Source organism: Meles meles, chromosome 10 (genome assembly GCF_922984935.1).
Source record: "Meles meles chromosome 10, mMelMel3.1 paternal haplotype, whole genome shotgun sequence".
Taxonomy (NCBI): Eukaryota; Metazoa; Chordata; class Mammalia; order Carnivora; family Mustelidae; genus Meles; species Meles meles.
In genome coordinates this window covers 77,313,332-77,331,333 of record NC_060075.1, presented here as the reverse complement: position 1 = coordinate 77,331,333, position 18,002 = coordinate 77,313,332, and the positions used below count along the sequence as shown (strand labels likewise).

The 18,002-nt window shown below is 41.4% G+C and overlaps 1 protein-coding gene across 4 annotated transcripts in view; it reads left to right on the top strand.

The window, feature by feature from the left end:
* The first annotated feature begins 2,448 nt into the window (after window positions 1-2,448).
* CROT (carnitine O-octanoyltransferase) overlaps window positions 2,449-18,002 on the top strand; it is a 56,495-nt gene continuing 40,941 nt past the window's right edge. The window contains exons 1-3 of one of the 4 annotated variants that reach the window (XM_046021199.1): window positions 2,449-3,775; window positions 4,368-4,457; window positions 7,350-7,485. In XM_046021199.1, coding sequence (XP_045877155.1) covers window positions 7,371-7,485 — 115 coding nt within the window. In that variant the 5' untranslated portion in view covers window positions 2,449-3,775; window positions 4,368-4,457; window positions 7,350-7,370. The other 3 variants (XM_046021196.1, XM_046021197.1, XM_046021198.1) reach the window with 3 other exon arrangements.

The following is an 18,002-nucleotide window of genomic DNA, read 5'->3' as shown; positions in this document are numbered from 1 at the left end:
AGAAAAGGAGAAGTGAATTTCTCCATTGCTCAAGATTAGGATTTATACTGGAAAGGGTTCCAAGGTATGGGTTCCTTCGAAAATCCAGGTTAGTCTCTCTTCCCCAGCACTGCCTGTGGATGTGGCAGTGATCCATTACTGGGCATTGTGGCTGCCCTCAGACCTCTGGTGAAGGCCGAATTCATTAAAAAGAGGAACAAGAAGTTCAGCCAGCATCAGTCAGACCTTTATGTCAAAATTAAGCATAATTGGCAGAAACCCAGAGGCACTGACGATAGAGTGCATAGAAGACTCAAGGGTCAGATCTTGATACTTGACAGTGATTACAGGAGCAACAAGAAAACAAAGCACACGTTGCCCAGTGGCTTCTAGAAGTTCCTAGTCCACAATGTCAACGAGCTTGAAGGGCCGCTGATGTGCACAAAGTCTTAGTGTGCAGAGATTGCTCAGAATGTCTCCTCCAAGAACCGCAAAGCCATTTGGAAAGAGCAGCCCGGCTGGCTGCCACAGCCACCAATCTCAACGCCAGGCTGTGCAGCAAGGAAAATGAATAGACAGACAGCTTACGTGCACATCATATTTGTGTTAATAAAACAATAAAACTATCAAAAGAAAAAATAGGAATCCAGATTAGGGTCTCAACGAAGGTGAGAGTCCAGTGAACAACAGGTGTAATTCCATAAATCACTGAAGGGGCTACTGGCCCCAGTGTCCACTGTGGTTTGTTCTTAAGATGTTATCAGGTGTGTGGGGACCTAGGACAAAACTCAGAGGATGATCAACTGTCCTGCTTCCCCCCTGGAGTGGGAACATACCTTCTTTGGTTTATTCAGATGCAAGATGAAATACAGAATATGAGTAAATGGGGCCTAGCAGAGAGATACCAGGGATGGAGCTTTTCTAAAATGGAGTCCCTTCAGTTTCCCTATCTCATCAGAGTTACAGGTCTTAGCAAGAAGTTTGATGTGCGGTGGAAACGCAAACTTCTAGACTTGTCCATAAGGGCTTTTTCTATTTGTAGTATAGTGAGAAAGAGCTATGGAGGACTAAAAATGAAAGCTCTTTTTCTTTTTTAAGATTTTTATTTATTTATTTGACAGAGAGAGATCACAAGTAGATAGAGAGGCAGGCAGAGAGAGAGAGAGAGGGAAGCAGGCTCGCCGCTGAGCAGAGAGCCCGATGCGGGACTCGATCCCAGGACCCTGAGATCATGACCTGAGCCGAAGGCAGCGGCTTAACCCACTGAGCCACCCAGGCGCCCAATGAAAGCTCTTTTATGGCAACTTAAAAAAAATTTATTATCACCATCTTTAGTACTTAAAGTGTTTCTTCAGAAAAATATTTTGATTCACAGCCGATTCTTAATCTTGGGACAGCTTCTTGTTATCAATGTACTTTATGTGCCTGAAACATCTTCCTTATTAGCCAGTATCATTCATATCATCCTAGGAAGTGCAAAAGCAGCTCAAATTTAACCTGAACAGAACCTAATTTGGAATTAACCTAATTAAAAATATATATATTATGCATTTTTAAAAAAATAGGAACTCCTTGGTTTTTTTTTTTAAGATTTTATTTATTTATTTGACAGACAGAAATCACAAGTAGCAGAGGGGCAGGCAGAGAGAGAGAGGAGGAAGCAGGCTCCCCGCTGAGCAGGGAGCCCGATGAGGGGCTCGATCCCAGGACTCTGGGATCATGACCTGAGCCAAAAGCAGAGCCTTTAACCCATTGAGCCACCCAGGTGCCCCATATTTGCATTAAAAAAAAAAGATTTTATTTATTTACTTGACAGACAGAGATCTCAAGTAGGCAGAGAGGCAGGCAGAGAGAGAGGGGGAAGCAGGCTCCCTGCTGGGCAGAGAGCCGGACAGAGCCCCATGGGGGGGCTCAATCCCAGGACCCCGGGGACCATAACCTGAGCAAAAGGCAGCGGCCTTAACCCACCGAGCCACCCAGGTGCCGCCATATTATGCATTTTTGAAGAAAAATCACTTATATGCTTTTAGGCTTATGGGTACATACACTTACCAATATAACATATTTTAAAAGATTACTTTTTTTTTTTTTTTTTGCCCTGCACACTCAAGTCTCTGTTCCTGTCATTTTCATTCAGTCCACATTTCTCCCCCTTCCAAGAATACAGGAATCTTTACAGAAATAATTTGCTTCCCTTTAAATCCATATCAGGAGTAGGAAAAAGACAGCAAAGGTAAGTTCTATGCCACCAACAGTCATGAAACATGCACGAACTTTTTAAGAGGTGCCAAAACTTACGAGGAAGAAGAAGAAAGTAGAATGAAGGCTTTTTGAGCAGTTTTAAAAAATTACTGTTTAAGAATACTACCTTGTAAGCCAATTTTAACATTATCCAGAACACAACATTTACATACTTTGAGAAATGTTCTTATCACAGCTTGGGAAGTAACTACTACAAGCAATTTACAATTCTGTATCTGAAGCCTTTTTGGCCTGGTACATCTCAGAATTCAGAACTTTGATTAGAAAGGTGTGCGGTCATATATTCTGCAACACTTCCAGCATGGGTTGGAGCCGCACTGTAATTAAACACGTTGATTGTTCCGTAGAAAACTTAATGACTATTCACACTAAGTGAATATCCGGTTATACAAGGCTTCAATTCCGTTCAGGTCAGATTTAACTCAAAGGGATTTAGGAAAGACAGATAAATGACTGGGACCTGTAAGGACATGTTTATCTGAAATCCGGTTCTTTATCCTTGATATCTGGTTCAGAACCAGCGCAAACTCTTGGTCTTTTCTTCCCCCAAAAAGGAACAATGTATTTAAAACGAAAACTGAAACAGTATCTTTTGTTTCAAAAGTTAAATGTAAAATGGACTAGCCTGTGAAACTAAATTAATTACATCATGATCCTCTTAAAATTGTCGAGCTCCACTTTGGTTAAAAACTCTCATTTGGGGGGCACAATAGGAAGAGACATCAGATCAGGCCCAAGCTGTACTGTGAGCATCCCTTGGGGCTTCACGGACCTTGGGACCAGGAAGAAGGGCAGAAGGGTAGGGAAGCTAAGAATGCTGCGGAGTGTTCCGGCCATTATCTACGTTGGGCTAACTTCAGTCTCAGTTGGATAAAGGGAAAGTAGAGATCTTTGCGGTCACTGCTCTCTTGCCAGAGGACAGGATTCCTTTCAGAGGCATTGGTATAACTTCTTGCTTGCGGGTTGCACAAAGAGTCTCACTGGTAAGGAGGAAGAGCGGCTGGTAAGCCGGAGCTGGGGCTAGAAGAGGAAGGACAACAGGGCGCGGAGTCTTGCACAAAGTGGGTGAAAACGCACCAGTTCCTGAACTGCAGGGTACCTGCGTGGATGGAAAAGTACAGGACCCGAGCCTCCTGACCCGACATTGTGCTCCACCTGCACCAAGTGGCTAATTGCTATGCCGCAGGGCTTGGGCCGTTTCTCCCGCGTCGGGGAAGCCTTTCCCCGGCGCGCAGCCCAGAACAGACCTCCATGAGCAAGACGCCCGCGGGAAGCGGGGCTGGGTCCTAGCCGAGCGCAGGCCCGGCTCTTCCCCGGCTTCAAGTACGGGGAGGGACCCTCGCGGCTTCCATCCAATCCTCGTTCCCCGGTGACCGCGGGGCGGGACCCTCGCGGCTTTCCATCCAATTCTCGTTCCCCGGTGACCGCGGGGTGGGACCCTCGCGGCTTTCCGTCCAATTCCCGCTCCTCAGCCGCGGCGGAGGAGCGGGCCGTGGCGGCTGTGGGCTGCGGCGGAGTAGGCGAAGCGCAAGCGGTGAGATCTGCTGTCCCAACGGGACAGTGCTGTCTCCCTCCCTCAGCCCTTGGGGATCGTGAGGGGAAGTTAGGTTGCTTCGAAGAGAGCTGAATAAAAGTAGAACGGCGGAAGTGCCGGGACTCAGCGGGAGAGTCGTGTTGGCAGGCATCTATCATGTTTGTGGAGATCGGAAACTTAGCCCTGAGGTTGGGCCGCCGGGCTGGTCCACAGTGCTGCTTACTCACATTTCTCTCACTTGGCCTCGTGAGTGTGCAGAGCTGCCCTTGGCGTGGTGGGAGGAGGCTTAGCTCTCGTCGCTCTCTGCGCCCCGTGTTTTCTCTAGTCGAGCTTTGAACTCCTTGTCGCCCTGAGACCCGGCACCGGGAGGCACTTTGTGTAATGAGAGAGAGTGTGATTGTCGGAAACCTGGTGAATCCTGCAGTCCTTGTGAGCCAGCGTTTAGCAGATAAACTTTTTGCGTGTTTGCTCTGATTCCCAACAGTTTCAGTCTTGGGGTTCCCAGTTTCCAGAATTGTTGCTTTCCACGTTCTTTCCCCAGTTTTTGCTAAAAATATCCCCCTAATATAAAAATATTTTTTCCTTCCCACAGTCACCAGCCTAGTTCAAACCCCTGTATTCTCGAAACAGGATCGGTGCAGCAGGCTCCTGGCAGTCCTAAGCAATTCATCTTAGTGTACCGGTATGTGACGCTATGTTTGTTTACTTCCCTTCCTGATTCTGTTTACCATTTTATTTACATGGTTTACATTTTATTGCCCCAGGAAGCGTACTGTAAATTAACTCCAGTGACATCATTTTCTTAAGGCGTTTGTAGGTTCTTTTGGAATTATTTAATCTTCGTGGTAGAGAATTCAGAATAATCCTTCCTGAACAAATTTGGTAATTTATATTTTCAGTGTACCTTTTGGTGAATTAAGACTAGTATGGGATTGGTAGTCTCGTATGAGTTTTCTAGGGTCTATTAAGTAGCAGGGAGGTACACAAGGAATAGGGTATCTTTTCTGTATATGTGTATTAGATTCTTACTTACTGCTGACAACAATTTATCACAAACTTAACAGTTCAAAATAAATATAACAAATTGGTTATCTCACAGTTTCTATAGATTGGAGGTCCAGGTAGGTTTAGCTGGATATTCTGCTTAGGATATCACAAAGCTAAAATAAAGTTTTCTGTGGTTCTTGGCCCTTTACTGGAGACTCTGGGAAAGAAGCCAGCTCTAGGCTAATTGAGGTTGTTGGCAGGATTCATTTTCATGCAGTTTTACGGCTGAGGTTCCCATTTCCTCACTGGGTTCCAGCTGGGGGCTTTCTCAATTCCCGTTAAGACCACCTGTATCTTGATAGCCAGAGAGTACCTTCAGTCCTTTTTATGCTTTTAATCTCCCTCACTCATCTACAGCCAGCTGCTGGAGAAAGCATTCTGCTCCTGAGAGCTCCAGTGATTAGACCCACCTGGATAATCTATTTAAGGTTAACTGTGCTGTGTAAGACTACATGATCACAGGCATGGAAGTGATGATCTCCTTATATTCACAGGTTCTGGGGGAGTATAAGGGTGGAATCCTGGGAGCCATTCCTAGAAATTTTGCCTAGCATAGTTTGGTTGTCTCAACTAGATTACATTATTTTTATAATTTTTTTTGTAGGCGTTTAAAAATAATCCTAATAACATCTCTTTCTGATTATGATTATCTTCTTTACAGATAAGGAAATTCAGTTAAAGTTAGTTGCCCACAGGCTCATGGCTAGAGAGCTGTGGAGTTGGTATCTACCTGTATTTCCATTTGGTCTAAAATTTATATTTATGCGTGGTCAAAGTGCAGCCAAAGTCACTATATGAGAAAAAGCGGAGGAATTATGAGATCTTTGTTGTACTTTATTTTTGGATTATATCTTTTTCTTTTTAAAGATTTTTATTTATTTATTTGACAGAGAGAGATATCACAAGTAGGTAGAGAGGCAGACAGAGAGAGGGGGAAGCAGGTCCCACTAAACAGAGGCCGACATGGGGCTCGATCCCAGGACCCTAAGATCATGACCTGAGCCAAAGGCAGAGACTTAACCCACTGAGCCACCCAGGTGCCCTGGATTATATCTTTTTTTTAAGTGGTGTAGGTTAAACTCTTTTACCCTAACAAAGAAAGCCCAAAGTACAATGACATGAATAAAAGTGGTTTTTCATACGTATATTGGGAGGAGGCTACGGCTAGTAGGAAGATTCTGACAACTTCAATACATAGCTTCCATAAACAGTCCATGGTGCTGCTTTGGTTAGTCCTACTTGTTAGGCAGTGAGGAGAGAAAGCATAGGGAGAGTAAGTGTAGTTAGTCTTTTATAGGGGCATGACCTGGAGGAGACACATTACAAAGTCATACTGGGCTCCAAGGCATGGTAGGAATGAAAGCTGTGTGGCTTTATACCCATTTAGAACTCAGGATTCTGTTAAGACAAAAAGGGGAACGTTTGTATCAACAAGTAACAGTCTCTGTCACACCCTTGCTTTTGATGATGTTTTACTCCGTAACCTTCTATGAGTGGAATATTTTGTATGGCTTTGCTATTGTAATTTAAAAAGTGGCATTTGAAAGGCAGGTTAATTCCTGTTGAAGATCCTTGATTTCTCAATTGCTATTATATAGCTTCATTTTTAAAGGCTTCTTTGAGAAATCTCATTTTCCATTTAACATTTGTATACATTCACATTTTGGGTTAGTTTGAGTTCTTTGAGGAAAATTGATAAATTTGTGATAAATGTTTAAGATTGCGTTGGGATACTTGAAGCTGTTTTTGTAGACCTCAAACCATCTGCATAAGTAGACCACAGGAACTTGTCATGATTTCTGTATTCTGTGGTATTCTACAGCTGGTTGAGTCTTATACTGCTCTTCATACTTTACTTTAGAGACTTCTTTCCATTCATCATACTTAGCTACACATCTGAATTCTACCTACCCATTTAGACCTATAGGGAGTTTGCTCACGATCTCAGTTAGCTTTAATGTAGGGCAAAGATTTTAATGAAAGAGATGTGGGTTTTGGTTTCTTCATATGTAAAATGGAGGGGAATGCCAAAAGGCAGAGATACTAGGAAGTTTAGATATTTATCTTCTGCCACACCTGTTGTACTACTTGGTAAATAGTGGGTGCCTGGGTGGCTCAGTGGTTTAAGCCGCTGCCTTCGGCTCAGGTCATGATCTCAGGGTCCTGGGATCGAGTCCCACATCGGGCTCTCTGCTCGGCGGGGAGCCTGCTTCCCTCTCTCTCTCTGCCTGCCTCTCTGCCTACTTGTGATCTCTCTCTGTCGAATAAATGCATAAAAAAAAAAAAAATAAAAAAAATAAATCAAAATTATACTAGTTCTACTGATGACTCCTTGAATTCCAGCCATTGGAGTCTGTACTTTTTTTTTTTTTTCCAATTGATTTTCTCTGGCAAGTTTACGAATTCCTTAAGGACTAGGACCAAATTCTGAATATACTGTGATCCTTAAATAATGATTTAGTGAACTGTAAGTAGCATATATAAGAGGATTTATAAGATTAAAACTATCAGGACTTTTTTTCTTTAGTTTTCCCGTTTTGATTGCATCATGGAAAATCAGTTGGCTAAATCAACTGAAGAACGAACTTTTCAGTACCAGGATTCTCTTCCATCTCTGCCTGTTCCTTCACTTGAAGAATCATTAAAAAAATACCTTGAAGCAGGTATGTTTGTAATCTTCTAGTAAATATTATTAGCAACTTAGAAAACTGAAAGTATTAGAAGTTGATGAAGTTCTAATTGTTTTTTCCTCTAGGCTCATGATAATTACAGTATACTTAAAATGTCCAGAACTTGGAGTGCCTGGGTGGCTCAGTCGGTTGAGTGTCCAACTCTTGATTTTGGCTGAGGTCAGGATCTCAGGGTCCTGACATTGAGCCCTATGTTGGGCTCAGGCTGGGCACGGAGCCGGCTTAAGATTCTCTCTCTGTCCCTCTGCCCCTCCTTCTGCCCCTCCACCCCTACCTGCACTCACTCACTCTCTCTCAAAAAAACAAACAACAACAAAAAATGTATTTAAAAATGTCCAGAACTTTTCTGTATCTCTCAAGTTAATTTTTGGTTTGTTTAAAAAGCCAGATACGACTATTAGGTTTATAATAAAAAGTAGTAGGCGTCTGCCTTATGCTCTACTTCCCACCCAAATCCCACTCTCTCAGTCAAATAGTTTATCTTTGTGTGTGTGTGTGTGTGTGTGTGTGTGTGTATTGTTTATATCTGGATTTAAAGTAAACTTTAAACTTACTTTAAAACTTAAAGTAAACTTACTATTAAACAAATAGTAGTTAGGTTTTTTTTAGTTGTGGATATTATAAATTTGTTCCTAAGAAGATGTGGATTTAGCTCTTTCACACCTTTAACCTTCCCCCTCTTCACACCCAACATATAGGCAATCCAACATATCCACATTTTCCTTTTCATTCTTTCAATATAGTTGTACAGAGTCACCATTTGGGGTTAAATTAGTATTCACCTGATTTAATTCCAGGTTTCAACTGATTTAAATCTGTATGTACCTGAGTTAATTTACCTGACCATCTAGGGTTTCTTATTAGGCAGCTATTCATAAGAGAACTATTCATTTTACTTCAAATACCTTTTTATGGCATTCTTTGTTTTGTTTTGCTTATTTTTCCTTTGCCTACTTTGCTTTGTATCCATAAGTAATTCACTCTCAAATACTTCAGTACACTGAAAATCCCTAACTACATTATATACTTTATATATATAACACACATATATATATATACACACACATATGATATGTACAAGTATATAGATGTGTACCTGTACATTATATACATGAGCTATTCTCTCGGTTTCATTTCTTGGAGACATCCCTCCTGGGGCCCTCTGCCCTCTTGCTTCAGTTAGTGTTCACTTTTCTTGAGTGGGCTGGACAACTGTTAGCTTGGAGCTTTCCTTCCCCCATCTCTGGCAGTTCTTTTTACCTCTCTCTCCTGTGTTGGATTCCCTGGTTCCTGGCTGTCTTTCTTCCTCTTTTTACTTATTTTTGTGAAGTACATCTTTAGTAGCTACTTGAGACAAAGAGTTTCTAGGAAGGAAAGACTGTAAGACCTTAAATTTTATTCTACCCTCGTCCTTGATTTTTTGGCTGAGAATAAAATATTCTGGGTTGGAAATGATTTTTCTTAAGAGTTTTGAAGGTACTGTTTGTTTCTCCTGAGAAGTTCCTCCTGAGATGCCATTCTGTTTGGTCCTTTATATGTGACTTGTTTTTTTTACACTCTGGCTGTATTTGGAAACTTTTTTTTTTATCCCTACCATTCTGAATTTCTTGATGTCCCTTAGTGTATAGATTTTTTCATTTATTTCTCTGAATATACATTAGATTCTTTTATGTTTGAAACATGTTATTCAATTCTAGGAAATTTTCAAAATACCTTTTCTTGGATACTTTTCTCCTCCTTTCTTTGCCCTCTCTTTCTGGAACTCCCATTAATTGGATCTGGGGAGCTCTGGACTAAACTTTTTTTTTTTATGATTTTATTTATTTGACAGCAGAGATCACAAGTAGGCAGAGAGGCAGGCAGAAAGAGAGGAGGAAGCAAGCTTCCTGCTGAGCAGAAAGCCCCAATGCAGGGCTCGATCCCAGGACCCTGAGATCATGACCTGAGCCGAAGGCAGAGGCTTTAACCCACTGAGCCACCCAGGCGCCCCATGCTTCTGAATATTTTTAAGCAACCTGTTTTCACTCTCTTTTGCCCACTTTGGAAGTCCATTTGCCTTGAATTTTTTAACCTTTCTGGGATTCTACTGCAGCCATTTCCTTGCTTCCTGGTTTGCACTTAACCCTACCTTGTCTCTTCCCACTTTATACTCTCCAGGCTTTAGATACTTTCACCATTCTACAAATTCAGTTACCATTTTCTCACCTCTTTTCTAATGTGTGAAATCTTAGCTTAACTTGTCTGCTGCCCTCTGCTTTCAGATTCTTTGTCCTTACAGATTTATACCTTTTAATTACTGTCATTTTAGTGAGTTTCTAGAAGGATTAGAGATAAATGTATGCATTTAGTTCACTTTGTTTAACTGAAAGTCCTCTGATATTCTTAAAATTTCTTCCTTTTTCCCCTCTTTTTCCTCATTTACTTTTATCTGGGAATTCTAGTTTCTTTTTAAAAAAATTTACTGTTTATTTGATATATTTTTATTACTCATTTTGCTTGTACTTTCTCTAAATAGAGCTATTTAAATTGACTATAAGATAGTACTTTGAAGAGACAAAATAAAACAGAAGGAAGATATTAATGTCCTTTGATTACTAATTGACTTGTCTTTAGCTTAATTTTCAGAACAGTTGGTTTTCATTTTCATGGACTAGGAACCCTCCCATCCTCTCCCCCACTTTTGGGGAAGGAAACCATTATTGGCTATGGGCAGGCTTTATACTTAAATGTACATATGTATTGCATTTACATACATGATGTTCAAGTCTCTGCTTGAACATTAGTGGAAAGAAGCTTTAATTTCTCTTATTTATTGCTATACAGGATTTACTTCTCTGTTGGACCAATAGCTAGAGGATAGTCCTGTCTTCATCATTTTAACTGTCATCATCCAGAATGATTTTGAAGTAATTTTTCAGAAAATGTTTATCAGATTACATAGTATCCCATTTAATTTTTTTTTTTTTTAAAGATTTTATTTATTTACTTGACAGAAAGAGATCACAAGTAGGCAGGGAGGCAGGCAGAGAGAGAGAGGGAAACAGGCCCCCTGCTGAGCAGAGAGCCTGATGTGGGACTCGACCCCAGGACCCTGAGATCATGACCTGAGCCGAAGGCAGTGGCTTAACCCACTGAGCCACCCAGGCGCCCCCCCATTTAATTTTTTTATAGCATTTTGCATTGTTGCTTTGCAGTTATTTTCACGTTGTAAATTCTCTTATGGTTTATTGGACCACTGTGATAATTAATGCATATCTTACATAATTGAGTCTCATTATTTGTGTAATAGTGGAGGTGAGTTTGTTTTACTTGATGTCGAAATTTTTTTTTTTTTATATTTATTTTTATTTGTTTATTTACAGCATAACAGTGTTCATTGTTTTGGCATCACACCCAGTGCTCCATGCAGTACGTGCCCTCCCTATTACCCACCACCTGGTTCCTCAACCTCCCACCCCACCCCACCCCCCCCGCCGCCCCTTCATAACCCTCTGGTTGTTTTTCAGAGTCCATAGTCTCTCATGGTTCATCTCCCCTTCCAGTTTCCCTCAACTCCCTCTCCTCTCCATCTCCCCATGTCCTCCATGTTATTTGTTATGCTCCACAAATAAGTGAGATCATATGATACTTGACTCTCTCTGCTTGACTTATTTCGCTCAGCATAATTTCTTCCAGTCCCGTCCATGTTGCTACAAAAGTTGGGTATTCGTCCTTTCTGATGGAGGCATAATACTCCATTGTGTATATGGACCACATCTTCCTTATCCATTCATCCGTTGAAGGGCATCTTGGTTCTTTCCACAGTTTGGCGACCGTAGCCATTGCTGCAATAAACATTGGGGTACAAATGGCCCTTCTTTTCACTACATCTGTATCTTTGGGGTAAATACCCAGCAGTGCAATTGCAGGGTCATAGGGAAGCTCTATTTTTAATTTCTTCAGGAATCTCCACACTGTTCTCCAAAGTGGCTGCACCAACTTGCATTCCCACCAACAGTGTAAGAGGGTTCCCCTTTCTCCACATCCTCTCCAACACACGTTGTTTCCTGTCTTGCTAATTTTGGCCATTCTAACTGGGGTTAGGTGGTATCTCAATGTTGTTTTAATTTGAATCTCCCTGATGGCTAGTGATGATGAACATTTTTTCATGTGTCTGATAGCCATTTGTATGTCTTCGTTGGAGAAGTGTCTGTTCATATCTTCTGCCCATTTTTTGATATGATTATCTGTTTTGTGTGTGTTGAGTTTGAGAAGTTCTTTATAGATCCTGGATATCAACCTTTTGTCTGTACTGTCATTTGCCAATATCTTCTCCCATTCCGTGGGTTGCCTCTTTGTTTTGTTGACTGTTTCCTTTGCTGTGCAGAAGCTTTTGATCTTGATGAAGTCCCAAAAGTTCATTTTTGCTTTTGTTTCCTTGGCCTTTGGAGACATATCTTGAAAGAAGTTGCTGTGGCTGATATCGAAGAGGTTACTGCCTATGTTCTCCTCTAGGATTCTGATAGATTCCTGTCTCACGTTGAGGTCTTTTATCCATTTCGAGTTTATCTTTGTGTACGGTGTAAGAGAATGGTCGAGTTTCATTCTTCTACATATCGCTGTCCAGTTTTCCCAGCACCATTTATTGAAGAGACTGTCTTTTTTCCATTGAATATTTTTTCCTGTTTTGTTGAAGATTATTTGACCATAGAGTTGAGGGTCCATATCTGGGCTCTCCACTCTGTTCCACTGGTCTATGTGTCTGTTTTTATGCCAGTACCACGCTGTCTTGGTGATCACAGCTTTGTAGTAAAGCTTGAAATCGGGTAACATGATGCCGCCAGTTTTGTTTTTGTTTTTCAACATTTCCTTAGCAATTCGGGGTCTCTTCTGGCTCCATACAAATTTTAGGATTATTTGCTCCAGCTCTTTGAAAAATATCGGTGGAATTTTGATCGGAATGGCATTAAAAGTATAGATTGCTCTAGGCAGTATAGACATTTTAACAATGTTTATTCTTCCAATCCAAGAGCATGGAACAGTCTTCCATCTTTTTGTGTCTTCTTCAATTTCTTTCATGAGTGTTTTGTAGTTCCTCGAGTACAGGTCCTTTACTTCTTTGGTTAGGTTTATGCCCAGGTATCTTATGGTTCTTGGTGCTATAGTAAATGGAATTGATTCTCTAATTTTCCTTTCTGTATTTTCATTGTTGGTGTATAAGAAAGCCACTGATTTCTGTACATTGACTTTGTATCCTGCCACGTTACTGAATTGCTGTATGAGTTCTAGTAGTTTGGGGGTGGAGTCTTTGGGGTTTTCCATATAAAGAATCATGTCATCTGCGAAGAGAGAGAGTTTGACTTCTTCCTTGCCAATTTGGATACCTTTTATTTCTCTTTGTTGTCTGATTGCCGTTGCTAGAACTTCTAATACTATGTTGAACAAGAGTGATGAGAGTGGGCATCCTTGTCGTGTTCCTGATCTCAACGGGAAGGCTGCAAGCTTTTTCCCATTGAAGATGATATTTGCTGTGGGTCTTTCATAGATAGATTTTATGAAGTTCAGGAATGTTCCCTCTATCCCTATACTTTGAAGCGTTTTCATCAGGAACGGATGCTGGATTTTGTCAAATGCTTTTTCTGCATCAATTGAGAGGACCATGTGGTTCTTCTCTCTTCTCTTATTGATGTGTTCTATCACACTGATTGATTTGCGAATGTTGAACCAACCTTGCAACCCAGGGATGAATCCCACCTGGTCATGGTGGATAATCTTTTTAATGTGCTGCTGGATCCTGTTTGCTAGGATCTTGTTGAGAATCTTTGCATCCATATTCATCAGTGATATTGGTCTGAAATTCTCCTTTTTGGTAGGGTCTTTGCCTGGTTTGGGGATCAGGGTAATGCTGGCTTCATAAAAAGAGTCTGGAAGTTTTCCTTCTGCTTCAATTTTTTGGAACAGCTTCAGGAGAATTGGTGTTATTTCTTCTTTGAAAATTTGGTAGAATTCCCCAGGGAATCCGTCAGGTCCTGGGCTCTTGTTTTTTGGGAGGTTTTTGATCACTGCTTCAATCTCATTACTAGATATCGGTCTATTCAGGTTGTCAATTTCTTCCTGGTTCAATTTTGGGAGTTTGTAGCTTTCCAGGAATGCATCCATTTCATCTAGGTTGCTTAGCTTATTGGCATATAACTGTTGGTAATAATTTCTGATGATTGTTTCTATTTCCTTGGTGTTAGTTGTGATCTCTCCCTTTTCATTCATAATTTTATTAATTTGGGCTTTCTCTCTTTTCTTTTGGATTAGTGTGGCCAATGGTTTATCGATCTTATTGATTCTTTCAAAAAACCAGCTTCTAGTTTCATTGATACGTTCTACTATATCTCTCGTTTCTACCTCATTGATCTCTGCTCTAATCTTGATTATTTCCCTTCTTGCATGTGGAGTTGGTTTGATTTGTTGTTGATTCTCCAGTTCTTTAAGGTGTAGAGACAGCTGGTATATTCTGGATTTTTCGATGTTTTTGAGGGAGGCTTGGATGGCTATGTATTTCCCCCTTAGAACCGCCTTTGCTGTATCCCATAGGTTTTGGACCGAGGTGTCTTCATTCTCATTGGTTTCCATGAATTGTTTAAATTCGTCTTTGATCTCCTGGTTGATCCAAGCATTCTTAAGCAAGGTGGTCTTTAGCTTCCAGGTGTTTGAGTTCCTTCTGAACTTTTCCTTGTGATTGAGCTCCAGTTTCAAAGCATTGTGATCGGAGAATATGCAGGGAATAATGTCAGTCTTTTGGTATCGGTTGAGTCCTGCTTTGTGACCCAGTATGTGGTCTATTCTGGAGAAGGTTCCATGTGCACTTGAGAAGAACGAATATTCTGTTGTTTTAGGGTGGAATGTTCTGTATACGTCGATGAGGTCCATCTGGTCCAATGTTTCATTCAATGCTCTTATTTCTTTATTAATTTTCTGCTTCGATGATCTGTCTATTTCTGAGAGAGGCGTATTAAGATCTCCTACTATTATTGTATTCGTATCAATATGACTCTTTATCTTGATTAATAGTTTTCTTATGTAATTGGGTGTTCCCATATTGGGGGCATAGATATTCACAATTGTTAGATCGTCTTGGCAGATAGTCCCTTTAAGAATTATGTAGTGTCCTTCTGTATCTCTAACTACAGTCTTTAGTTTAAAATCTAATTTATCTGATATGAGAATCGCTACTCTGGCCTTCTTTTGAGGCCCGTTGGCATGAAAGATGCTTCTCCATCCCTTCACTTTCAGTCTGGGTGTATCCTTAGGTTCAAAATGGGTCTCTTGTAGACAACATATGGATGGGTCCTGTCGTTTTATCCAATCTGCAACCCTGTGTCGTTTTATGGGCGCATTTAGGCCATTCACATTGAGAGTGATTATTGAGAGATAGGTTTTTATTGACATCGTGTTGCCTTTGAAGTCTTTCTGTCTATAGATTGTTTCTATATTTCTGTTCAATGATATTCTTAGGATTTTTTCTCTCTTATAGGACCCCCCCTTAATATTTCCTGCAGTGTCGGCTTGGTGGTTGCATAGTCTTTTAAGCCTTGCCGGTCTTGGAAACTCTTTATCTCTCCATCCATTTTAAATGTCAGTCTTGCTGGATAGAGTATTCTTGGTTGCATGTTCTTCTCATTTAGTACTCTGAATATATTTTGCCAGCCCTTCCTGGCTTTCCAGGTCTCTGTGGAAAGGTCTGACGTTATTCTAATGGGCTTTCCTCTGTATGTAAGAAGCTTCTTTGTCCTAGCTGCTTTTAAGAGGGTCTCTCTTGAAACAAAATTCCCCATTCTAAGGATAAGGTGCCGTGAGGACTTTCGAGAATCTAAAATCTTGGGAGGAAATCTTTCTGCCTCTAGTACATAAACGTTGTTTCCATTCGTGAGATTGGGAAAATTTTCATAGACAACTTCTTCCACTATATCTTCTAGACTTCTTTCTTTTTCTTCCCCTTCAGGGATTCCAATAATTCTGACGTTGGAACGTTTCATGGCATCGTTTATTTCCCTGATTCTGTTTTCGTGGCTTCTGAGCTGTTTGTTCCAGGCTTCCTCCTGATCCTTTCTCTCTATCTGTTTGTCCTCCAGATCACTAATTCTATCTTCTGTCTCAGTTACCCTAGCTTTTAGAGAATTTAGATTGGATTGGAACTCATTGAGAGCATTTTGAACATCATCCCTGGTGGCTTTCAGTTCTGCCCTAACATTGTGAACATCATCCCTGGTGGCTTTCAGTTCTGCCCTAATCAGTTCTGTTTGGTCATCCATGGCTTTCTCCAACCTAGCTATTGCCTGGATAATTGTTAGTCTGAATTCCTTTTCTGACATATTGTCTATGTCGATAGCCATTAGCTCTGTTGCAGAAGGCCCATCCTCTGTATTTTTCTTCTGTTGGGTATTCCTCCTCCTAGTCATTTTGGTAAGAGATGACTAAACAGATGCAGCTGGACTTATCGATTGTGGTGCAGTCAATGTGCACCCTGGAACGGTTCTGTGCAATCAGGATTCCCCACCCAAATGAGAGAAAAACGAAAAGAAAAAGAAATAGAGAAGAAGAAAGAAAAAAAAGGGGAAAGAAAAAAGGAAAAAAAAAAAAAGAGAGAGAGAGATAGGAAAAAAAGGGAAGATAAAAGAGAAGGCTCAGCCCAAATGGGCCACAAGGTAAGATTTGTGGAGTATACAAACAAAAACAGACAGACAAAAAGAGTGATAAAAGTATATGACAAGAGAAAAAAATATGTATATATAAGCAAAAAAAAAAAAGGGAAGAACTTCATCAGAAAGAACCCCAAGTATAAGGTTTATATATTATCAGGACAAACACAAATTCACAGAAACACTGACAGAAGGAAAAATTGGGAGAATGGTTATAGATTCTCAGTGTGGGTGAGGAAGGTTATTTTGATTCTTCCTGAAGGTATCTTGATGTTTTTGTTAAGGGACTCAACTTTCCTAAGTTACAGGGGGATTAGAAACTGGTTGCCTATAGGGGTAGCATTGATTGGGGAAAGGGGATTACCTTGAAGTTTAACTCTATATATATAGTAGAAAATAAAAATTAAAAAAGAATAACCTAGACTAAACTGAGTTAAAATTAAAAAAGAATTAAAAAAATAGAAAAACAAAAGAAAAACACGGGTGTATGTATCAAAAAGTTCAGGTTAGAAGGTTATTAAAGAATTTGATGTACTGGACATCTCAGTGTGATGGTAAATAGGTTAAAAAATTATCTGTATGTATAAAAAAAAAAGAACCAGAATATTGGTAAAGAGTTAAAAATAAAAGTTGTATTTATGAAGTAGTGGTGATTGTTCTCTTGTAGTCTTTTTTTTTTTTTTTTCTTCCTTCCTGGTTGGTTTTCTGGGGGAGGGGCCTGCCACGTGGGTTTTCAGACATTGATGTTCCCTGAGTTAGGTCCTCCCACTCCCCTCAAGGGGGTGAGCTCTTTTTTTTTTTTTTTTTTTCCTCAGGAAACTGTTTTTTTTTTCAGCCTTTTGTTCTCTGGGGGTTTTTATGTTCTTTCATCTACTTTCTCTCGCCTTGACAGCTTTTGATGGTTTTTGGAGGTTTAGAGGAGAGCAAACAGCCCCCCAACCTCCCTCTCAGAGAGAAGCCTCAGACTGTTTTGCAAAAGCTGCTGGCAGAGTCGGTTCTGAGTCACTGTCCCTGGGGGTGCAGGAGCTCCTCGTTGTACCCAAAACCAGGGCAGCGGTGGCTGTCTAGGCAGCTCCAGACCGCCAGAGAGGTTCCGGGCAGAGATCGCACACTGAGATTTTCCCGCTGTCCCGGGCTGGGAATGTCTGGTTTTTCCGGCTGCCAGAGCTCCAGGCTAGCGCCTATGAGCACCTATCCCAAGGGAGGGTGTGGGACGCGCGCGTTTCAGGATTGCCGTCTGGCCAGGCTCCCAGCCCCTCACGGGAGCCAGACCCCACTCATTCTCGGGCGCGCTGGCGTTCAGGTGCACTGGCGGCTCAGGGACGGAGACCTGATTTCTCCGCCGCACTCTCTCTGGCTCCGCGCCAGGGGAGGCTGTCCTGGGTCTGGGGACTTAAGTCCCTGACCCTAACTGCCCAGGTTCCCACTATTACACCCCCCCCCCCCCCCCCCCCCCCCCGCGATCCTTTGCTCTTTGTTTTTTGAGTGCTTTCAACCAGACTCCAAGTTAATGCTGGTCCCCAGACGCAGGGCACTCTCGTGTTGGGGTGTTACTTTCCGATCGGTCACCTCTGGTGGCTCCCTCCCCCTTTTGTTTATCTTCCGATATCAGTCGGACGTTCCCAGTCTGCTTTACCTGCCACTGGCGTCTTCTGCTCCTGTAGAGATCCAGACGTGTATAATTCTGATCTCAGGCTGATTTCATGGGTTCGGAGTTCTTTGGTAGGTAATCAGCTCACTTTAGGGTACAGGTTGAAATGGTGCCTCCTCCTACTTCCCCGCCTGATGTCGAAATATTTTAACGCATATTTTTTTCCTTAC